At 42.1% G+C, this 25957-nt stretch overlaps 1 protein-coding gene across 1 annotated transcript in view; it reads right to left on the minus strand.

Annotated features, from left to right (window-relative positions):
• Window positions 1–24875, minus strand: part of LOC307263143 (protein shisa-8-like) — a gene marked incomplete at both ends in the record, with an annotated part of 87925 nt that extends 63050 nt beyond the window's left edge. Inside the window, one exon of the mRNA XM_080044204.1 lies at window positions 24319–24875. Within this exon, the coding sequence (XP_079900330.1) occupies window positions 24319–24875 (557 nt within the window). The remainder of the gene's footprint in view (window positions 1–24318) is intronic.
• Between the last annotated feature and the right edge of the window lie 1082 nt (window positions 24876–25957).

Raw genomic sequence — 25957 nt, forward strand, 5'->3', positions numbered from 1 at the left:
AGAGTATGTCATTTATACATGTGTGAACTTCTCTATTCAAACAAGCATGTGTCTGTTTTGACTTTAAACCTACTAGTGTAGTGCCCGTAGGAAGCAGGTATTAACTTATACATGCTTAAATGTAACCCGTCTATGAAAGAGGGACACAGAAAGCCTACACATAGGCAGTGTCACTGCCATCACACTGTCGCATGGCTCATGATCATCAATGTCACTTTTGGTCTATCTTTAATATTTAATTAAATAATATAATCCTCAATTTTTTTAAAGGCAAAGCAGGTAAAACATTTTTTTATTGGTAATTGCAGTTTAAAGGCAGCAGTGTGTATTTTTGCAACCAAAATGAAGGGAATTTTTGCATCTTAAATAGTCTGTAGCTCGTTTAGGTGTGAGTTTCTGACGAATTTAAAACATGTGGAAGCAATCGTGTTTACATGGAAAACGCTATTGACATGCTAACTGGAATTAACTGTTGCGGGATTAACTGTATAACAGTGAAAATAGCGTACTGTGCAATCTTTAACACTAACACGGACAGGTTTGAGGAATTGGTGATGTCTGCGGAAAGGTTTTAGAACGTTTTGTTTGGAAAGTTGGGTGCATTGAATGAGGAAGTAACAACAGGCTTTGTCTGCTGTGTGTGTCCCGCTCGTCAATGCAAGCTTTGGTCGCAGCAGCCAATCAAATCAGAGGGAGGCGGGGTTTAGTTGGGGATTACTTCAAGCTCCCCCGTCACTGTGGCCTTCTTCAGTGTGAGGCGAGCATGTATTCATTACCAGCATGATATAAAATATGATAACTTCTACATATTTGGTCCAAAAAACTTCAAAATGAAGGATGCACACCTTCGTGCCGTGCACAAGCAATATCTGGAAGCTCAGGCCGTTCAGACTAAAACTCAGAGAGATATGCGAGCCACAGGAACACAGACAGACGGACAGACAGACGTTTCTTGCTTTATAGATAGATGGATAGATAAATAGATGTAGATACATTTTTGAGGACCAGCACACACGTGTCCTTAAGTTATTTTATTCTTTTTGTTGACAATAGTTTCCACAACTGGAATGGTAAACGTGTTGAAACTGTGGCTTAAACCAACTGTAGCAAATAAAGCAGTGCATTTGTTCTAAAAGTTTCCTGAAAGCAGCCCTTGCTATTCAGCCCCCGGGGGTCAACATCCCAACCATCCATCCCTTTCACACGGACACTGAGATCAATTCACCCTTTTACGCCCTTTCTTATGAATGCACCCACTTGCTCCCAACACACAACCAATGCATGTCTTGTACTGTAAATATGTCACGGTCAGGGCGCCAGTGATGAATTAGCAATACTACAGCACTCTATCATCGGCGCACCATGACAGGCCTTCGGTAAATGTTAGCGTTGTGTGAACACTGGAATTAAGTGACCTTGGATCATAGCCACAGGCGTGCACACGTGGCTATCGCATGATGGTCGTCTGCCCCCCCAGGGTGCTGTTGCTGTTGCTTGGTTTGGGAAGGTGAGACGCAAGCAGACTCACACAATTCATTCACACAACAAGATGGATGGATGGCAAATGTTAACTGCTTGTTGTGGATGCAGCTGCAGCAGGATGTGGCAGTTCTGCTTCTACCAGATTGGTGCTTCATGTGGCTAAGGGGGTGCAGCTGGTTAGCCAGCACTGGAACTATTAACATGCAAAACGTTTGCATAGACACTTAGGAATGCCTAATGCTTGACTACAGATCCCTCTTTCAGGTTCTTTCTTGCATCTTACAGAATTTTGAATTTTTACTCAATTAGTTTTTTTTTGTGGTGTTTTTGTTGACTTGAACTGCTTACTTTAAGAAACTACATATGTTTATATATGGAACACAATGCGTTATTTTTACACTTTTTTGCGTACAGATTCAAAAGACGAGATGTGTTCATTTGGCCTAATTTATCAACTTGCTAGTTTTACTTTGTGCTTAGCTAACGACACTGACATCCTATCCCTGTTGAGGTATGGAAAGCCCGCCAGCAAACAGAATTAGCAAACAGACTGAAAACAATTGACAATTTGTTTATTTTTCAATGATCTTTTCTTCTATATGTACATCATATTTATATATGTTATGTTGCCTATGTTTTTTTGTTGTTGTTTTTATTGAGAGTTATCAATACATTGATTCAGCCAGTTTGTGGATCAAATACTATTTACCCCAGAAAACATTCACTTCAGATGTGTTTGGTGTTTTGTCCCCTCAACGGAGCCTTCAAGGCAGCCTGCGGTTAGGGTTAGGGTAATGGTAAGGAATAGGGCCTTCCAGGCAGCGCTGCCTTGCAGGCTCTGTTGGGGGGACAAAACACCATTGAGTCACATCAGTTCTGTCTACAGTATCTCACAAAAGTGAGTACACCCCTCACATTTCTTCACATTTTTCTTTATATATTTCCATGGGACAACACTGAAGAAATGACACTTTGATACAATGTAAAGTAGTCAGTCTACAGCTTGTATAACAGTGTAAATTTACTGTCCCCTCAAAATAACTCGACACACAGCCATTAATGTCTAAACTGCTGGCAACAAAAGTGAGTACACCCCTTAGAAAAAATTTACAAATCGGGCCCAAAGTGTCAATATTTTGTGTGGCCACCATTATTTTCCAGCACTGCCTTAACCCTCTTGGGCATGTAGTTCACTAGAGCTTCACAGGTTGCAACTGGAACCCTCTTCCACCCATTTATGACAGCATCAAGGAGCTGGTGGATATTAAAGACCTTGCGCTCCTACACCTTCTGTTTGAGGATGCCCCAAAGATGCTCAATAGGGTTTAGGTCTGGAGACATGCTTGGCCAGGCCATAACCTTTACCCTCAGCTTTTTTAGCAAGCCACTGGTCGTCTTGGAGGTGTGTTTGGGGTCGTTATCATGTTGCAATACCACCCTGCGGCCCAGTTTACGAAGGTTGAGTGCACGTGGTCAGCGTCGTACACAGAGGTTGGCTTTGGAAAATAGACGTATGAGTGCTGCCAGCATTGCTGAAGGGCTTGAAGGGGTGGGGGGTCAACCTGTCAGTGCTCAGACCATACGCCGCACTCTGCATCATACTGGTCTGCATGGCTGTCATCCCAGAAGGAAGCCTATTCTAAAGATGATGCACAAGAAACCCCACAAAAAGTTTGCTGAAGACAAACAGACTACGGACATGGATTACTGCAACCATGTCCTGTGGTCTGATGAGACCAAAATACATTTATTTGGTTCAGATGGTGTTAAGAGTGTGGAGCGGCAACCAGGTGAGGAGTACAAAGACAAGTGTGTCTTGCCTAGAGTCAAGCATGGTGGTTGGAGTGTCATGGTCTGGGGCTGCATGAGTGCTGCCAGCACTGGGGATCTACAGTTCATTGAATTATAGCATGTACTGTGACATACTGAAGCAGAGCATGATCCCCTCCCTTCATAAACTGGGCCGCAGGGCAGTACTGCAACATGATAACGACCCCAAACACACCTCCGAACGACCACTGGCTTGCTAAAGAAGCTGAGGGTAAAGGTTATGGACTGGCCAAGCATGTCTCCAGTCTTAAACCCTATTGAGCATCTTTGGGGCATCCTCAAACGGGAGATGGAGGAGCGCAAGGACTCTAATATCCACCAGCTCCTTGATGTCGTCATGAATGGGTAGAAGAGGATTCCAGTTGCAACCTGTGAAGCTCTAGTGAACTACATGCCCAAGAGGGTTAAGGCAGTGATAGAAAATAATGATGGCAAAACAAAATATTGACACTTTGGGCCCAATTTGGACATTTTTTATTAGGGGTGTACTCACTTTTGTTGCCAACAGTTTAGACATTAATGGCTGTGTGTCGAGTTATTTTGAGGGGACAGTAAATTTACACTGTTATACAAGCTGTACACTGACTACTTGACATTGTATCAAAGTGTCATTTATTCAGTGTTGTCGCATGGAAAGATATAATGAAATATTTGAAGAAATGTGAGGGGTGTACTCACTTTTGTGAGATACTGTATGTAGTCTGCATACTATTGGTTACAACACTGATGTCAACAAATATTATTTTTCTCTCTTTTTGTCGTTCACCAAATAACTACCTTCCTCTCGTCTGATCACTGTAGCAGTATCGCTCGCACAGTTGAAACATTACACCTCATTGCCTATCTAAATGGCGCAGCGCGATACATTTGATGCAATGCAATGTAATGCAACAGGAAGCAACAGCATAAATAGCTTTGCAATGCAGAGCAGCATCAGAAGTGGGAGCCAGGAGTCAACCTGCGTTTAGCTCATAGCACCCATTCACTCAAGCACAGATTTTCCCTTCACACTGCATTCAACTCAAAGATCAGCCCTGTACACAGACATCAAAGCTATGCGCAATATGTAGTTTGTCACAGAGTTTAAAGGCACACACTCACACACAGGCGCGCGCACACACACACACACACACACACACACACACACACACACACACACACACCTACAGAGAGTGCAAGGACACTGTGACAATGCGGCATAATATACTAATGGATAAGCAAGTCTCACAGCCAACTCTCGCTCCTCATTCGTCATGAAATCAAACACACAGCCTCCAACGCTCGCACACGTACACCAAGTCGGCTCTGGGCTTTTCTCCCCCTTACATGAGTGAGTGCACATCTCCAGGGTGGGTCACATCAATGACTTCAATCTATCAACCTGTCCGACTTGACTTCTTCTAATTCCATCCACACACACACACACACATCACACACTCTGTCTTTCTCTTTATTTCTCTCCGTCTCTGTGCCTCCTCTCCATTCGTTTGCTCAACCTCCGTCTTCCCGCATATCATGTTTTATACATCACTTTTTTTCTCAGAAGTGTACTGAAACGGCCTGTCTCACATGGTGCCACTTTCACATCAGATGTCTGCCTGCAATCATCCTCCGCCCTATATCCCTTCTCACTTCATACTTGGCAGGGTTCGTTTGTCGGTAATACTTTACAATAAGGGGTACATTACTGTAATTAACTTTCAGTTAATGGCATTAACAGTTAATACATGTCTACTTAATGCTTAATTAGCGATAACCAACTGTTAATGCTTAGCTATAATTGTATGCTCAGTTAACTAATCCTTAATTAAGCATTAGTGCAAAGCACAACTGTTATGTAATGCTTAGTTAATGCCCATATAGCATTGACTAACAGCTAATTGATGTACCCTTATTGTACCCTCAAAGTGTCCCGCTTGTCTTCGTTTCTCCTGTCACTTTAAAAAAAAAGGCAGGATTCGGAAATATTTCACTTATGCTGGAAAGAGTTTTGTTGGCTCTGGATTTGCTTTTCGGAAATCGGTTCTGCCTCTATTCTATATCTTTTCCGCTTTCTGTCTTTTGCCCCCGGACCACTTACTATATGTGCTGTCAGCAGACAACAACAATTACTCACTTTGATTTCATCAGCTCAAAACGATAGGTTTCTCATTAAGAAAAATAGCTGATGACAGAGTTATCTTGTGGCATTCAATCGATTCTCAAGCCCACAACAGCCATTGGAGGGGGAAGTGGAGAGGCAGAGAGAAAGGAGAGATACACATGAGAAGAGGGTGGGAGTGATGGAGGGAGGGAGGGAGGGAGGGGATAGATTAATGGAGCGATGGTATGAAAAATTAACTCGCTCTGTTCACTCGTTTGATAAAATGCCAATTAACCAATTTTCTTTCACCAGCTAATCTTGATCCCTTCCTTTTTTTCCCAAGACTTCTCTTTTGCTCAAATTCTCTCTCTCTCTCTTTCTCTCTCACAGCTTTCTTGTTTTCCTCCATGGTTTCTCTTTTTAATGGCTCTCTAACTCTAGCCACTATCTCCCACATTCCCTCTATTTCTCAGACACACAGTTTTATGTCCAACTTCTTTTTCCACATCTACAAACACTCTCTCCCAGTCTCTGTATTATTATTATTTTGTCTATTGGCCTTGTCCTTATCTCTGTTGCCTCCTGACTGCCCCCCTTTTCATCCTCCTCTCTGTTACGTGTGCTGTTTAGCTGCGCTTAGCTTCACCTGTCAGCTTGGATCAGGGCTGTGGAGCAGCAACATGACAAACTGCCCTGTGATTCACTTACAAACACACACACACACACACACACACACACACACACACACACACACACACACACACACACTCACAGACACACATATAAAAAGCGTGCACACTTGTGGCTTCTCCTCAAAAAACCCTATCCACCCCTCTCTCTATGCTGAGTGTGTTGATGCTTTATAACTTACTGGTTACACACGCAGGTCTTTAAATGGATCAACTATAAGATGTGAAAAGAGAAAAAAAATACAGCTAAATGTGATTCCTGGACTGAGTTCACACATTGTTGCCAACAGGTCACTAGAAAAGACATGAAGAAGTCTATCATTTAACAGTGGATTAATCTCAGGTGATTTGTGGTTACTTTTCAACTTCAAATTGGGTTCTGTCCTTTGTTTGCTAGGGGCTGATCTATGGAGCTTATAAAACAGTGCATGATAAGAAAGAGGTCCATGTTCAAGGAATAGTTGGCATGCGCGCTTTTAAGGGTGTATTCACACATGGAAAGTCTGTTAGTTCACTTGCTTTAGTCCAGACCAAATAGAATTTAGATTTTTTTTTTTTGGTGTGGTCCACTTTCATATTGCCCCTTTTGTAAGTGAACCAGCATTACGAAGCAAAACCACATGATTTGAGATCATTCATTCATTCATTGGACAGACATTCTGGGGTGGAGAGAGCTAGGAAGAACGAAGTAAAAACTGCAAATTTATCATTGATATAATATGGGGTTAAAAATAATAAAAAGGCCTACATCTAGCCTATAAATAAAGAAGAAAAACATAAAATTATTGTTGTTGTTTCATAATATGTAGCCCCATATCAATGCAACTTTATGTGGCTTGTAGCCTACGATGTGAAACATCAGTTTTACTGTATTTTTGCTGCTGGACGCGCAGCTCTCGTGAAGAATAGGCTCAAGCTGAAACACAGCTGATTAAGCTGTGTATCAGCTTGATGTCAGTTCGGCGCAGTTCAGCTCTTAACTGACACGGGGACAGTATTGACGGTCCCGTTGGGAAGAAAAATAAAAACACACACACTTCATGCAAAGCGCAGTGTGAACCTGTTGGCACTGTAGGCTACGGGAGACGCTCCTCTCCATCTGATCGCTGAACATATCAGCATGTGTACGGGTCATTATCAACTGTAATATTTTCGCTCGGGGCTCCCGGTCAAACCACAACTAATCTTCCTAACAATGGCGACAACAACACTATCCCATAGTGTGAAGCTGATGGCGATTTATTAAAAAAGAAAAGGCGCAGTGCTTCCTGCAATTGGGTCGGATCGAGTCCGGCCAAATTCACAACACAAACGAACTGCAGCAGAGTGCGTTTTGAAGCGCATCGAGACCACCTCTTCAGCTGGGTCTCGGAGCGTTTGTTTGGTCCGCCCCCGAGTGCGATTGCTGTATTCACACATGTCTGAAAGATGCGCACCGAAGGCGGAAGTGCACCTGAGTTCGTTTCAACCGAACTAAACATGGCATGTGTGAATACACCCTAAGAGTCCAACACGTCATACCCCAGATGGCTTCTAACAATTGTTTAATATAAGAATCACTCATCGTCGTCATTTCCGCCATTATCTCATTCGTTGACATTCTATTCTACAAAATATATTATATATATATATATGGATGTACTATATAACATTTTGCATATCTGTAATAAGCCTTGGTCGCTTGTTGAACGGAGATTATTTTTGTCATTATTCAAATGACTGTGTGCATGCGTGACATGTTGCTGGCATAAAAAATAAAATAAAAAAAAGAACCTCGTGAAAGCAGGTCAGGCAGACGAAGGGAGGAGAACGAGCATTGATTGGAAGCCTTACAAAAGGTTCCTTTTTCTGCTCCCAACAGAGGAAGCAGGGCCATAAATCCACCTAATGGCTGGAGATATTAGCATGAGCTAAGCTGGCAGGATAGTCATCACTTAGAGGGAAGACGGCGGGCGAGATGGATGGGGGGGACACAGACAGACAGACAGACAGACAGAAAGGCGGAGAAAGAGGGGATGGGACCAGAAGAAGGTGCTCTATTATCTGCTGAGTGGTTTTGTGCATGTGTAAATGCATGCCTGTACCACAAACCCACAAATTCCAATAACGGTACAGCAAACACACACACACACACACACACACACACACACACACACACACACACACACACACACACACACACACACACACACACACACACACACACACACACACATACATACACACACTATACATTCATAGCTGATGCTGTACAAAATTACCTTAATACATGGTTCTTCAAAATGCATACAGTTTGTGTGTGTGTGTGTGTGTGTGTGTGTGTGTGTGTGTGTGTGTGTGTGTGTGTGTGTGTGTGTGTGTGTGTGTGTGTGTTTGAATTGCATCCGTGTGGTGTGTCTACAAACTACAATATACTGTATGTACAATATATTTGTGTGCATATTTCTTGTCAGGTGTATCTTGGTACCTGTGATAAATGTTATCTTGTGCTGTGTATCCAGCTGTGTGTTTTTGAGTGTGTAGGAGCCTCAGTCAGAATGCATATGTAAATGACAAACTGGTTCAAAACAACGCACACATGCACACACACACTACTGTAAAGCCTAAATAGCCAGTGAAAACCAAGCCCCAACCTCAGTGATTTTTACCAGCATCGAATAAGGAAGTGACACACATTGTAGTACCTTCCGGTGGCCACTGGGGGTTGGTGCCAAGACTGAGCAATTTTTCTTTGACTCACTTGTTAAACAGGCCGTTTTCACAGTCTTATTAAACCTATTTACAGCCTGGTCCAAAAAACCATTCTAGTCTGTATGTTTAGGTTATATATCCATGACAACACTGAGGGGGGTGAATTTTTTTTCTAGCAGGCTAGTTTTTATTCTTTTTGAGGTTAAAATGTATTAGCGCAATCTCTTGAGTGACAGCTCTCCGCCCATTGTTCCTCACTTTCCCTCCGAGGTATACGTCAGCTCGATAGGCGTATCTCTCTCCGCCCTACGTGACGTTGATTCCCTTTTTCAGCAAGAGGAGTGAGGCGGAGTAAAAATCTCACAAGATCGCGCATAAACCAGGATTATTGGATGCCGTGTGAATAACTGAGGTCAGCCCGGATGCTACATCCATTTTAATATACTATCTATGGTGAAAACATGTGCCCTTTAAACAAAAAAATGTATACCTTGTAGAGCAATATTGAATAATGAACTGTTGAAGCAATCATTGTTGGAGGTCTTACACCAAAACCTAATATTGATTAATGGCAGCAGTGATACCAAGAAAAAATTCAACAAAAAAGACTAAATGGACACAAAAACTTGTAGAGCATTTTCCAGTAGCTGCCAGTGTATATGGCATGAGAGAATATTAAACTCTCGTCAACGTATGTCTTGGGTGCACAGGGTGGCCATTTCAGCCAGAGTTGGAAGTACTAACCTAACTGTTTCCCAACTGAAAAGCAGTGCACATCTGCTACTGCCCTTCTGCCACTATACAGTATATGCATGCAGCATACACAGCGATCCTGACCCACGTTTTTAAGATTTATCACACTCATTTGTACAAAAGTGGGGAGGAGGACAGGAGGCACGTGGCTGGAATGTAAATGTCCCTACACGTTTTAATAGTGCTTCACAAACAGAAATCTATGGAAAACTGTTAAGTACAAAAAGAAAACGAAATCCAATTAAAAACCAGGATTGCTGTCTATTGGATGCTGTACTATGTAATCATGCGGTCGTTTTTTTTCTTCTTCTTTTTACTTTATGAGATTGTAGAAAGCGTTATCAACTTCTGTGTTGAATTTAGATTAAGTCACAACCAGATCTGCGCTGTGGGACAACCGAGAAACTATCTTTATCGGCATGTATTCACGATAATAAAGGCTAAATCAACTAGACGTAGTCATTTTCTCTTCTTCGCATTCTCTTTCCATCTACTTATTTATCGGCACTGTCTTTTCACTTCCTATTATTCCGTCTGAAGTGTTCTGTTTCTGTTTACCCCAGACTCTCTCTCACTCTTCTGTTGTCCTGTGTTATGCAACCGTGTTTCTGTGCCTAAACGAGTGCTCTACTTTTGTAAGGAGTGTGAGGATTCTGTATGGTTTAACCAGTGCTGCTGAGAGCTGGGATACAAGGCTTGTCATACATAGCCTAGGCTCTGTAAACTGATATGTAAACAAATGGTATGTAAACAAAGGGGCCAACCGTATAGCAAGATGCATATTTACAGAGCCTATATGCTGTTTTTATTAACACTGTTCTTTTCCCAGTGCACACTCAGTTCGGACAGGTAGTAGATCATGAGGAGATATTAACTGATTTTGACAAAAAGGGATTTCGACTAACAAGCATTCTCCAGAATTGCTGACTCCACCTTTAACAGTTGTTATTCATTGGTGTGACGATGGTGTGGTTCCATAATAACAAAGAAGAATGTACTTCAGTTAATAACCTAATGGTGAAATAGAAAACATTTAATATAAAACAAGGATGAAGTTGTGGCCAACAGAATAACTCATGGAACGCATGGCAGCAGTATGTTTACATCCCTCAAACCATTGTGGGAACTGAAGTTGAAACATTTTTAGTGGAGCATTACTATCTATCTCCCAAATACAGGTAAGATAAAGAATAATTCTTTTAATGTATAATGTTTGATCAATAAGACCTTTTGAAAACACTTATCTCTTGGCAACAGCACTGGTTTAAAGTGATCGGCCAAATTAATTCTATAGGAGAGTATAATTCCCAATAATGCATGCTACTGCATAGTATACGGAGCGTTTATTGGCCTACTCTTTTTAAATGTCTTAAATACTGTTACCCTTAGTTTACCCCAGACAAAACTCCCGGATTACGTTCCTTTGCACAGCCCTTCTGCCCTCCATTGTTGGCCTTTTGGATGTCAACACAGACCAGGAATCTGCAGTACAAATAGCCTTTAATGTTTCTGTTTTTACAACGCTTGGAGCAACCTGCCAGCCACAGAGTCTATCGGTTAAGCCCTTCACAGCAGGTTAAAGTATTTAATTTCGACATTTCGACAATGTGTTTAAAACATGGAGGACACAATATGGTCACTGACTTAGAGGCATATATCTACAGTCGCAGCTGTATATAAATATCACCGAAACAAAACCCAGGCGATTCAGTGCCGACATTTTATTGAGTAATATGGGGTTTGATACCCGGCGGGGAGTCTGGCGTTTTATGAGGAAGACGAGGTAAAAACAGGAAAACGGATGCAGGGCAGGAAGGGTAAAATGGGGGGGGAAGGTGATGGAGAGAGATGACAGGAGAGAGGGAGGAGTGGATGGATGAGCGGAGACGTGTTTTGACCATCATGGCTGTCATGTAGGGATGAGAAATCTCAGCTTCCCTGTCATTTTCCATTGACCGTGTGTTATTTCACAGCAGCCCACGGGGAGTATTATATTGTTTTCCCCTTCCAGCTCAAGGGTAAGACGTCGGAATCTTTCATTCTTTCTTTCTTTCATTCTTCCTTTTTTTCTTCCATTCACAGTGATGACTATAGCTTCCCAGTGTCAGCGTTGCGTCATGCTGATGTTGATACAGCATCGGTATAATTAGAGTGCACATATCGACTGTTTCGACGCTGCCAAATGGTGAGTGGGCAAGTGTGTGTGTGTGTGCGGCGCAAATCATATGCGGACTAATGGCACATTTTGTCCCTGAGAGAACCCTTGATGCGGACCTCTAAAACTGTGCAGTCTCCTGGTTAGGAATCAAATCTGTTGCATTTTTACAAAAGGCCATCACAATTTTTCTCACCAATTATCTTGTACAACTTATAATGCAGTTTGTTACAAAAATGCATGCTTCATCTGAAACCTTTGGCAAAAGTTAAAGTAAACATTGGAAAGGAGTTGACAATATTAGTATAAGAAAAACTGGGAATGTCTCCAGTGATGATTGGAGGCTTCCAAAGTACTCAGAAAGATGCAGGTAACATTTTGAATTGCATACTTTACTTTTGGCTCTGCAGTATCCCTTGTGTACTATGAAAGGGTCATGTGTTGTATCTGCGGGCTCTGAATCCTGATTGATTTTCATTATAGCCCAAACACTGTTACTAATCCAGAGTGCGCAGAGCTAATACAATCCTGCTCAAGTACACATAGCGTATACATGCACTTTTGCCGCGGCTTCTGTAAATCACAAAGGCTTTTGTCAAGTGTTTTGATGTGATGAAAACACTTAAGCTGACACATTGTTGTGTGTGTTTAAAATCTGGTGACAGCTGTCCAAGTTGAAAATGCACAAATAAAGTAAGATTAAACTGAACCAATTCCATTTACTTTCAACTATCAACACAGTATGGCTTTAACATCAGCGCAAAAGTAGACGGACAGACACATTTTGTTATGGCAGGGGAAAGCAAAACCCAGTAAAACCAATGTATTTGGTCAGCTATGTGTGGGTACATGCCCATAGTGTGTTTGTGGACAAGGTTGAAAGTGGGTGGAGGGTTTAAAGGGAGTCGAACAGAAGATACAATGATAAAGTGTTGGTACTGACTATAGGCCCTGAACCCCTGCAGGTTCATCAATCATAGGACATGTTACACCCCTAACATACAGAGAAAAAAAATCCTTAATCACTGGCTGTGGAACACCAGCAACATACACTACATAGCAAGGAAATCCAGTCTGAAGCAGACACAAATGGTTTTACGATAATATAATACATATTTAATGCTACTGTATAACAGTAAATTATCTATTTTGACACTGGACTGTATCATTGCATTTACGGAACTTGAACTCTGCTGAAAACACTCAGAACATTTCGATTATATGGTATGTTTTCTTTGTTTACTGCAAAAGTCTGTCATGAATTTCATCTCGTTAAAAAGAACAGTCCAAGGTGAGTGTAACCTAGCCTGGTCCAACCAGACCATCGTACTTCATTTCATTTGTACAGAAGGTCTGGAAGTGCTGTAATTGGCACACGTTCACTCACTTGGAGGCAGGTGTCTGTCGAAGTTTAAAACTATTGGATCTGCCCAGTACCACTCTGGATTAGCCAACCAATCGCATCACGTTTGGTCATCGGAAATTTCCGACTTCACTACATATTGTAGTCAATGAATCTACCGGTACCTGGCAACAGTAACTTGTTAGAGCCTAACGTTTAGTTATTTGGACGAGAAAGGTTTTAGGCGTCCATACTTTCGTGAGCAGATGCACTGGAACACAGACAGGTCGGAACTCGGAACTACCAAGTCGGAAATCTCCATCTTCCGAGCATAAAGGAACGCAGCATTCAACTGAAACTGGAGCGTTCTCAGCCACTCGCTCTGTTCGCTGATTGGACGATTGTAGATTCTCCGGAGAATCTGGGAAATGCGCTGTACACCCAGACTGACTACTGAAGGGAAAATGAAATTTGGCCGGAAGTAGGCGGGCGGGGCGTAGCCAGGCTAAGTGTAACCTGCTTTAGCATACATTGTGGAAAAAGGGGGAGAACAAATCTTTTTTATCTTTCCATGTAAACATATTAAAATGAGCAAATTAGAGAATAAGAATAAATATTTCTCCAAAACAATGTCATACAGGGCAGATGTATGTATGACAGATCACTATCTCATTGGACTGAAACTTTCAACTTTCTTTTAGAACCACTTCTCTCTCTATCTCTGGATCGGTACGAGAGGAAGATGAATAGTTTTTAGAATCGAAAGGTGAGAAACTACTCGGCGAGATTGGTCTCAACATAAATCGGCACTGAACTCCGCAGCCTGTCGCAACAGGTTTGTGTGTGTTATTGTTTCTTTATAGGTTAATATGTATGTTTGTGTTTGTGTGTGTGTGTGTGTGTGTGTGCATGCACTTTTGCTGGTGAGAAGCAATGTAACCATTTTGAATGATAACTGTCTAAAAGAACATGTCAATTAATTTAATGATTACATGATGATCTGTTTGCCTTACTGGCTACATATATATTATTCTTTTATGCCCCCCAAAAAGTTATTTGTAAAATAACAGGGATCAGTGTGAGAAAGAAATGAGGCTTGCGAGACAGAAGGAAGGAACAATATATAAAGGGAACAAAACAGAGACAAAGAGAGACCAACAGTGGAATATGACACGAGTACCAGCATATACGCGTATGAAAAGCAAAAAGAGGATGATGGTATGGCATGAAAGGAGAGAGCAAAAATAAAGAAGTGAATACTGCCGTCCTGTTCCACCCCTTTCTTGAGTTTCCCTCCATCCGCAATCTCATTTCATCTCTGCTCTCCTGCGCACAATGCCGAAAGATGTACGGTGGTTTGAGCGATACCAACTCGCAGGTAATTATTTTTGGGACTCTAAAGGAAAAGGAATGGGGAGAGAGAGAGTAGGGAGGAGATAGGACGGATGGTAAAGGGAGATGGATCTTTTTCTCTTGTTTAATCTGCGTGTTAAGTTTAGGCTTTTCCTGTAGATGCGATGGTGTTAAAAAGAAAAGAGGTGTGAGGTGATTACTGAGAGGGGGAAGAGCCTGGTATGGAGCAGAGGATGATGGGAGCGGGGGGGGTCAGGGGGAGAGAGAAAAGGCACGGGAGAAGACACACCAAAAGCACACTCAGCAAAACGTGTCGGCTTGGAGGTCTGTGTTTAATAATTTACTTCTCTTATGTGTTTCCCTAATTCATCGGCAAATGTGCTGTCATGATTTTCAGGCTTGATAATGAGAAGAGTGATTAAAGTGTAAGATGAAACGGGAGGGATAATGTGCACACGGGGAGGGAGAGAGAGAGAGAGAGCCTAAGACGAGTTTTATAATAAATATATCAGTTACCGAGGATTGGTGAGTCCAAAATTGAGGAAGCTAATCTTTCACCACCCACTTTAATTTAATCTCCTCTGTAGGAACCGTTTACAGACGTTTTTTTGACAAGAGTCTGTCTTTCAAATAAGGGTTTTGAATAGCCGTTAGCGACGAGCTAACAAGCCTGCTGTAGATAAGCACATTTCTAGCTTCACTCTTGGTGGGCCATGTTGTTAATAGCACAACACAGAGAAAACAGCTCTGCTACTAGCGCTAGCATGTTCACATCTGGCTAGCTTATTGGTGTGTAGTCCACATCAGCTTTTACAATAACATATTGCTAATTTACTTGCTTCAGGTGAGAGCAGATTCTACCGGAATGAAATGTTTTAGTATTCCCCCCTCCAACAGAAATATATGAATAGATGAAAAAGAAACAGAAGGTTGAAGGGCAGATTGTAAAATGATGAAGGTTATGCAAAATAGCTGAGAGTGGTGAGGTGGCGATGAATAAAAATGGGGATAGATAGATAGATAGATAGATAGATAGATAGATAGATAGATAGATAGATAGATAGATAGATAGATAGATAGATAGATAGATAGATAGATAGATAGATAGATAGATAGATAGATAGATAGATAGATAGATAGATAGATAGATAGATAGAGTCAGCTGTGAGTTCGAGGAGTAGGAGAATGAGACATGACCAGCCACACTAAGTACACAGAGACTGAGAACGCTTGCTTCTGTGCATGCTCCAGCAAACAGCTACATGTAAGCGGTTGATTTTCTGTCAGGGCGACTTGGAGCCCGCGTCAATCCACATTGGGACAAGACCATTACCAGGATCACTGGAGTGAAAACGAGGCAAGAAAGTTGAACGGCCTGTTCCCAAACTCCACGTAAACTACAGTACAGTATATGCACACAAACAAACACACAGGCAAACTAACACAGGCACTGGGAGGCGAGCAGCAGACACACAATTTAGCCAACCGCTCACAGAAAGAGTTAGCAAAACATTGTTAGACTAGAAATATAGGGGAATACATTCACACACACCAAAAATAAAGCCACCCACTAACTAACAGTGCATCCTAATTTCACAAAGTCAGAAGTGACAACATGTGACAACAGCCCACAGCCCCACTCGAAAATAACCTCTCGTTGTGAAGTAACCACTCTTCATTTCTTGTTTTATCTTCTTTTCAAACTTAAAGCGAAAGATGGGGCTTCCGCTTCTTATGTTGTTTAAGGGACCCTGCAAGTACGTGTTCAAATGTGGGTGTACTGGCTGTGTTGGCTTGGCTGATGGAAATCATGATATAAATATCCCTCATAGAAAAAGTAGGACGAGGAAAAGGAGGCACAGCTTTTAGATGTCATTAAAGTCATTAAAGTCAAAGCTGAGTGGAGCGGAGAGGATGCAACTGCAAGTTGTGCTGTCGCAAGTCCGACGCTTTATGTAAGTAGCTGGGTAGAGAGGGACAGTGTGTGAGCATGGAAAATGATGCTTTCGATATTTCACTTTAGTTTTGGTTTTTATGAAGCATATTGATGATTTTAATTTATTTGTTATTATCATTATTATTCATTTTATTTTATTTAAAGCCTCTGGAAACTTGGTTCTAAATAGTAAAAATCACTACATTATATCAAAGTTGGGTTTCTCTACCTAACTCCCCAAATAACAAAGTTATAAGGATTTTGTGTATGTGGGTTAAAAGGGTCTTCAATGTCATGTTAAATATGCAAACAAGGATCATTCAGTGCGATTGTGCAACAAAATCATATAGGCTCTTATCATTTTGTTTTTAAATCCGACCATCTGTCATGCACACCTTTTTATATATCTGGCGGCATGTGCAATGTTTCATACATGAGGCCCCGGTGGAGAATGAGAGGAAGAAGAAGATGAAGTGACAGAAATAGGAGGAGAAATAATAGGTTGTAGTGAAGGAGAGGGAGGAACTGGAACAGGGAGAGGCGGATGTTGGTAATAGGTGTTGCGGAGCCACTGCAGCAACAGTTGAGCTCAGGAAGTTTCAGGGCTCTGCAGCAATCCGTCTTACACCCTCTGCTGCACTGAGGTGTGGTGTGGAGTCACAATCATAACACAACTGATCCAAGCTGCCTCAATGGGCCATCATGCCTATTAAAAAAATGACACACCACTCTCTATGTATATGCTGAAACTGAAATCTGTGGGAGAATTATTTTGATATTTTAAAATGAGTCATTGTAAAAACATATTGTAGTTGTGCCTTCATATTTCAAGGAAAGAACAAGTACAGAAGTAAGTATCAAATGTGCAAAAATGTATATGTGGCAGAAAGGATTTATTTGATTATTGTTACTGCTAATGTTGTAGCTGCTCAGGAGGAAGCACATTTTCATTACATTACACACTGTAATTTAGCATTTAAATATACATCATACCCTATCTTATCATATGCTTTACATTTCAAACCTCTATCTCCAAACTCACAAGTAGTCGTCAGGAAAACATATGATAGGAAAGAGTATCCTAAGTGTAGTTCAGCAGAAGTATGGTGAAGTATACATTCAACTAGGTGAAGTATGCATTCAACTAGTAATTACTGTAACTATGGAACTTGATTAAGTACTTATAAAACTGTCCATATGACGTGACCCTTTTTGTAAGGCTGAGAATCTTTGTACATGTCAACACATTGAACAATATTGAAGGGGGAATCAGCAACTCAAAAACACTCTGTCAAAATCAGTGAATATTTCTTCACAATCCGCTACCTGTCCATACTGTGTGTGCACTGCTAAAAAAAATCTAGTGTAATTACTCAGCCTAAGCTCTGTAAATGGACATGTTACTAGTTATGGTGAGCCCCCTTTGTTTACATACCAGTTTACAGAGCCTAGGCTGTGTCATAACACCAGATTTTAGCGCACACCAGTTTGTGAGGAGATATTCACTGATTTTGACAAGTGTTCTCCAGTATTGTAGAATATGAAAGAATATTTTTTGAATTTTTTTAGGAAAAGTGGTAAGACCAGAAATGCATCAATTTGATTCAACAAACTGGTTTTTGGTTCAAGCAAGAAAGTTAAAACACACTAACCTGACAGCCTGCAGTGCTTCTCTGGGTTCTTTACCGTTTAAACCGTGCTGTTTAAAACCTTTTGATAATTTATCTGGATGTAGGAGTTCCAACACGTAAAATGTGTAAAATTATACCTGCAGGCTGATGCAAGAACGCCCGCAGCAGCCAGCTATAAGTGTGCGATTTGCTGCTGGAAATATGTTGCTAATAGCTTTTTAGAGTGCAACAGCCAAAGATTACTTTGGCCTTGGAGTGTGTTCTGAAGATTAGAGATACAGGCTACACTAAAGGAACGACAAGCCAGCGATCAAATATTCAACACTCAATGGCTCAATATGGCACGAAAAGAAAAGGCCCTAATTTTCACAGAAGCTAATAAAAGGCATAAACGATAATTCCTTGTTGATTTGGTTTCAAACTTGCTTTTTGAGAGGGTCAAAGTCTTATTTTTCTAGACTGCCGCAGCATCAAAGGGTTTATTTTTGGGGTTCAGATTAAAGCGTGGCGGTGGAGGAGGAGGAGGAGGAGGAGGAGGGTGTTAGCTCAACAAGCCACAGTGCCTTTTCTAAATAACACCAGCGCTTTCTAATGTGAGGTGAGAATAGCAGCATCCCCAACAATGGAGGTGAAATCAGCACATACGCCCGTAGACACGTCGGTGGATAGTCCCTTTGTGATGCATTGGAATATCTGTTTGTTGCTGCTTTGTTTAATTTTCTTATTTTTCTTATTTGACATTTTTAATAAATAGTTTTCTTCACCACCTCATACCTGAATGCTTTTCTCCGCAATGAAAAAATCATCAAAACTCCCACCTCATCATCAGTTTGTTTCTTTAGGCGGGCGTGCACCCGGACACACAAGAACACAATACTTCATTTGGACCTCACTATAAAAATGTCGGATTTATTTGGCCCTCTGCATTTTTGGGAAGGCAAGAGCCGAGGGGGATGGGGGTGGGGGGCCCACGTTTTTATCACTGGCCTCTAAACACCTGTCACTGGGCGATGATGAGAAAGCGCCGCCGCGGCTTAACAATAAAGGAAATAGAAAAGCGGCAGTCATGAAACACAGTAGAGCAGAGGGAGCGGAACGGCCCGTGAACGTGGCTGCGTCGCTCCCCGGTGGGTCATTCAATCGACTGTGCCCTTGAACACATGGCTCTTCCATGGAATAACTTATGATAAGCAGTAACAATGTTGTTAAAGAGAGTGTATGCGTGTGTGTGTGTGTGTGATAAGTAACTCTGTATGTATAGATTGAGGTATATTCCACCCGATATTATTATTTTTTTAAAGAGCTTTTTTGGCATTTTTCATGCTTTATTTGATAGTGTGAAGAGACAGAGATGAAATGGGGCAGAGAGGGGAATGACATGCAGAGAACGACCGCGGGCGGGAATCGAACCCGGGTATGCTGCTGGGCCCGGCCCGGGGTGGGACGCCCTACCAACTGAGCTAAGGGTGCCCCTCCACCCGATATTCTAATCAGTTGTGTAACAAATACAGGTCACATATGGAGGCAATGAATGCAAATGCTGTTGTTAGTGACCCATCTTTGTTAGATTATAACACATGAGCAGTGTAACTTTGATTTCTGCCACTGACATGGTTAGTTATGTGAGTTTTCCTCTAATGTTGCACCTGTAGCTACGCTGACGTCAATAGGTTTGGATGCAAAATGTCAGCTTTAAACATTTGTGGTCATATGAACCGGTTTGCTGCACTGTACAACTGCTCTAAAAGCGTGTGTCCTCTTTCCCCCTCCCTCTGTGCCCCCTCTTCAACTTCAGTGTAGCTGAAGCCCATAATATCGCAAGCTGAGCTTCATTTGGCATATGAATTCCCACAGCGTATCATGTATCAAAGGACATAATTAATTTTAAATTTTTTGCTTTGCAGCCGTTTCCACATAGCAGACAGAGTGAGAGCAAAACAAAAACACAAACGGCCGCTTGGGAGAAGCAGGGTTTGTGTGTGTGTGTGTGTGTGTGTGTGTGTGTGTGTGTGTGTGTGTGTGTGTGTGTGTGTGTGTGTGTGTGTGTGTGTGTGTGTGTGTGTGTGTGCATGCATGTGTGTTTTGTACCATACATCAATGCACCACTGCCTGTTGTGATTGCCTGACCCAAGGTTTAGACGCATTACCACCTTAACGGCTTTGAGGTTAGATTTATTTGTTGAGTGCACACACACACACACACACACACACACACACACACACACACACACACACACACACACACACACACACACACACACACACACACACACACACACACACACACACACACACACACACACACACACACACACACACACACACACACACACACCTTCTTGCTCGCAGCTGGGTGAAAGTGCCCGGCAGTAGAAAGGTTGAGAGGGTATTTTAAAATGTGATGCTCATGGAGAGATGTGGTAAACAATTTCACCTGGGCTCATCTGTCATGCATTGTTTTTTTATCTTGTCACAGTGAAACCCAAACACTATGCAAAAGATCAGTACTTCATGTGTCATAACTAGGGTCTGAAATGTAGCTTTGACAGGCATTCAATGGTTCTTATATTCAAAATGATTGGTATTTCCTTCCACACCATCTCCTTTTGTGCCTGTCTCAGTACGCTAGTGAAATAAAGTCATCAAACTGGAGATGAGGGTACATGTTTTTCCAATTCTGTTTGCTTCTACTTGTGTTTTTTTCACTGACTTTCTGTGCACAATCTCTCAGGGACAGACACAGTGATGGAACGTAACATCAAGTACAGTATATACAAATCAGAGGTACTTGTACTTTACTTGAGTATTTCCTTCTATGCAGCTTTATACAGTACATACTTAATCACACCTCAGAGTCAAATATTGCACTTGACTCTCCACTACGATTGCCAGATGACTTAAAGGTGGAGTAAGCGATTCTGGAGAATGCTTTTTGTCAAGATCACTTTTTGTCAAAATGTGTGAATATCTCCTCACAAATCTACTACCTGTCCATATGCGCTGAAAAGAAATTTGGTGTTAATACACAGCGTATAGGCTCTGTAAACTATGGGTATGTAAACAAGGTGGGCCCACCGTAGTTAGGACGCACAACAGTCACTGATTTTGACATCAAGAGTTCTCCAGAATCGCTGATTACACCTTTAAGTGGTATTCATAGTGGGGTATATTTAGAGTATGACATTGCCCCTTTAACCTAAGTAAAGATATTAATATTCCTTGCACTACTAAAAAGGCAATGCATATTTAATAAGAATAAATCTGGGAAATTAAATCTGAGGAACAAATACTGTAATTTTGTTTAATGGATAAAAATCTGCCTCCTCTTTAGACCTCATCTGTATCAGACAATTATCATTATGTTAGACTCATATTAGTTGAGGTAGCTTGATATTACAAGCACCATAATCACAAAAAATCATTCCCACAATATACCAGGGAGACTTTTCCCCCCACATATTATACATTTGTATATTATTGTTTTTCAAAAATAAATGTTTATAATGAAAGGATGCACCAACCCTGACACCACAGCAGCGTAAACAACACCAAACTAAAAGTAATAGCATAAACACAAAATGCTATCCAAAAAGCCCCTCATGAGTGAAAATGCCTCTTTAGCAGGTTTTTAAAGGAAGCCATTATCCACGCAGCCTGGCCACATGGCTAGCCAGCCATCCACAACTCTCAGTGGCAAATCAGCACAATCACTAGCGCTCAGCCCTTCACTCATCAGCGCATCCTTCTCTGTTGCGTTATTTTCCCCCACCCTCCACTATAGTCCTCCAGTGCACTGTCCTATATCACTGGGTTCTAGGTTTCAACGCTACAGTCAGCTCTGGTTCATTGTCTCTGTCGCCACACACGCCACATTCGGCAGGTATGAAGTAAACAAATGTGATAGGCAAGAGGGTATTAAAATGACCTCTCGTTCCCCAACATTTCATTGACTCATATTCATTCTGCTCTAGGGTTGTCACTGACCCGTTCTTATGTCTTTTCCTAGGTTAAGAGAAATCTAGTTCCCAGAGACTACGCCATGGTTGTGGCAGCGATTCAGCTTTTGTCACAGACTCACAGTATATATCAATATTGTAGTTCAATAAAAAGTACACTGGATTCCCTTAGTAATAGGGAAGTACAAACTAGAGTAAAATGGTACCTCTAGACAAGCTTGAGTACTGCCCTTTAGATGCACATCTTTGTTTTTGAAAGATCAAGCACGTGGTTGAAATGGGGAAGCCATGCAGTAAACCGCCCGGGTCGGACTGGAACACAGGTCCGCTGCGACAAGGACTTGGCCTTAATGGTACGCACTCTACCAGTGAGTCACCTGGGCGCCCACATCTTCTTGTTTTTTTAGATCAAATACTTTGGACACCACCCTAGGCTCTGCATGCCTGTTTGGGAATGTGATTAGCCTGTAGCTACATGACCACATTGGCTGATATGAATGTTTTTTAAACCTTTATGCAAGCCTTTTGCTTCATATTCATCTTATTTAAATGCACCATATGCAATGTGTTTTCATGATGACCCAGATGAAGGCCACACCTCTGGTTATAATCTTAACAGCATATGCTACGTATTAACATGGCCACAAAAGAAATTCTGTTTTCGTCAAGGGATGTCACAGTGAACGGTCAAGCGGCAAGAGTTTGAGTGTCTTGCTCCGGGGACACTTCAAGCAGGGAAGTCGCTTGCCAACATCTGTCCCGCCGTTGGGAGGCCATACACATTGTCATTTCTGAGAAAATTCGAGAAGAAAGCTTTTTTTGACAGTATTACCACCTGCATGTGGTGAAAACAGCCAGCCAGATTTTTTGGAATATCCCCAAAAACTTCAAATATTAAAATTCACACATAATTGTTTGATTCAGGGGATAAAACGTGCTAACAGCTGCCAGCTTCAATGGCTTTATGGGTTGCTCAGTGCAGTGTAACATTAATGAGCGTTGATGTCCGCTATACTGACCTCCTCTTGATGTGCAGACATGGTCGCAAGGTTAAGAGGAGATCCAGGAATGAAAGGAATTCAAAGGGGGGGCCCCTATGGCTCGACCCTTAACACCCGATAGGCTGGCCGGTCACACCCCGCACGCACACACACACCCTATTTCTCTCTCTGTTTCCTCCCCCTCGACCGTCTTCACACACACACACACACACACACACACACACACACACACACACACACACAGATACACACAGCCGTGTTCCCTGCACTAGAATTAGCCGTTGGCAGCACTCCAGTCAGATCCGCTCAATATTTCACCCTTTCCAAAAAAACTCCCCTCTCTCTTCTCATTGTTCACTGGGGGGCCGCATATAGCCACAGTCGTAGATGTGTCACACCAATCAATCAACCATCAATGTGAAATGGCTCTACTAAAACAGAGAAAACACAATAAAACTGCACTGTAATTTCCCCCAAACTCCTCCCTGACTATCACTTTACATCTGCCTCTCTCCCCTTCTCTATCACCATGTCCATTGCTCCCTCATGGTTGCATACTGACATCTCACCCATTATCAACACAGTTATTCAGTCAATTGGTTCATTACCCATCTGGTGACCCTCTTCCAATTATACAGAAATACGCACACCCAGTAAATAAGCATAATTAAATACCTTTTTTTCTATTCCTACAAAATTAAATTACCAATGGGTATGGAGTGCTTTGAGGTAGTTTAAAGCCACTTTTGACAGAGTTAGTCTGAGTAACAAGAATAATGTAACAAGCTATGTCACTTACTCATTTTGCTAATAAACTACAAACAAAATGTAATGATGTATAGCTGTACTCAAATTTACCTTGTCGAATCTAATTGGTCAAGTCCTGCCTATAGTCGACTGCAAATTTATGATGATGTATACCTGAGCTCCGCTGTGCCGTCGGCGTTGGTTAGCAGAGTGAAAAGTTGTTATGTGAAGGCCGCTGAAGCTTTCTATTAACAGCATTATTAATAACACAATATTTTGATGTATTTGGAGAAACCAAACAATGCAATGTAAAATCCGACATTCATCATCCGTGTATAGCCGGAATAGAATGATCCTTTTTTTCAACACCCCCTTTTGTGACTGTTCGACTTTGAGATTGGCAGTCGAATCAGATTCCTTTCATTGAATCATCAAATATTCGACTATTTATACCAAACAGGAAAATCATGTTTGCGCCATAATTCATCCAAGGTCTCAATGCTTTGATAATCATGATCCTTGACCACTGTTGCCATGGAGAAAAAGACATTCAGGAGTGTGATTCAGATCCAAATGCACACCCATCTATCTGACTGCCCACCCAGCCAGCCATCCATCCATCCATCAACCTATCCACCCATCCATCCATCCACATTTCACAGTACATACCTGGAGTTGGTCATGTCGGCCTGTCTTCCCTGACTCTTCTCAAGCCCAAGCTTGGTGAAAATTCCGACCAGCACCATGATGGCCACCACTCCACAGATAATATACACGATCATGTGTGTCCGATCCCGGTCTGGTTCCTCTTGGACCTCTGTGACCGCTGCCTCCGGTTTCCCGGTGTTTGCCCAGACGGGCGTGTCATAGTTGGAACAGGAAGTCTGTTCCAAACTGTGGACTCTGAACTGGCAGCAGAAGCGGTAGAAGCAGGAACCACAACAGAACAGGTAGACACCTACGTTGCAGTTGAAGGGCGGATCCCACTGTCCCATGACATCATAGTAACCCCAGCAACGGTTACCGATACTTGGATATGATATGTCCTCCGGTTCTGGTGTGGGCGTTGCCAGCGCCGTATCTGGTACCACGGAGGGTTCTGTTGTCTGGTTTTTGGTAGGAACCTGGGCCAAAGCCTGACCTGAGTTCAGTCCACCCAGACAGGTCAAACCCAGGAGAATGGCCAGCAAGAAGCTTACCAAGAATGGATGCATGAAGGTGGCCATCTTGGGCTATATCCAATGTCTTACGATGGCTCAGTGCTGATGTGTAATTGTTGACGATAGGCCCAAATGAAAGCTCCTATAGGTTTAAAAAACACAACAACAAAGAAACAGAAGTCAAATATCCCTCTTGCTAGACTTTGAGAGACAACTGAGATAACAGTTCTGATAAATAGAGTAGCGTTAGCCTGTTTTCATGTCTGGAGGAAAAATAAAGAGCATTTCATTATCAATGTGGGAGTCATTACTGCAAACAGTTACAGAAAGCTGAATTGTCGTCGTGGGACAGAGGAACAAGTGAGTGAAAAAAATCAATCTCCCATCTCAACATGCTCCTAACAGGAGGGAATGAGTCCCTTATGAGCAGGCACTCACATGCACACACACATCACAGTCCCTGGCAGTTTACTGCATGTGTGTAGGTGAATGTGTGCCTGTGTGTATTTTTCAAAGCAAATACATGTTAATATTCTAAAATTCATGAAATATCACCTTTCACAAAGCCATCTGTCGTAAGCAGACAGCAGAAGTGGTTGTAGTCGAATCCAAATCCCGTGGCCTGGAGGGAATCCAGTTTAGGAGGGCGTGTTAGGTCCTAACAAACTTGCCTCAAGCATTTTAAGCAATAAGCTCCCAACGCTGAGAGGCTAAATAATCCGTTAAAAAGTGAGAACTCTGGGTTCTTGATGGCGCTAGCAGGAGAAGAGAAAAAAAGATCCCTCTAGAAGTTGCAGAGATAGTCACGGGCTCCCACATGAAAGGCTTTTCACTCCCGAGACCGACTCATATTCCTGAGTGGATAACAACTCTAATGCTCAACACTGGAGTCAAATCAGTTCTGATGTCCTGGGGAGAAAAAAAAGCTTTGACCGGAGTGCAGTGTTTTCCTCTGGAGTTTGTCTGTCTCCTCCACGTTCTCCCTCTCAGAGCTTAACTTGCATCAATCATCCTCCTGCTCTCAGTGTCACTGTTCAAAGGAAGCTTTTTTATTTTTGTGGTGGGCATCTTTTTCACTGCCACCTTTTGTGCACTTTGGGGAGATAGTTTACTCCCTTCCTCGAGATGCAGATCCAGCAGTCTTTACC

The sequence above is a fragment of the Ammodytes marinus genome (genome assembly GCF_949987685.1).
Source record: "Ammodytes marinus genome assembly, chromosome: 16".
Lineage (NCBI taxonomy): Eukaryota > Metazoa > Chordata > Actinopteri > Uranoscopiformes > Ammodytidae > Ammodytes > Ammodytes marinus.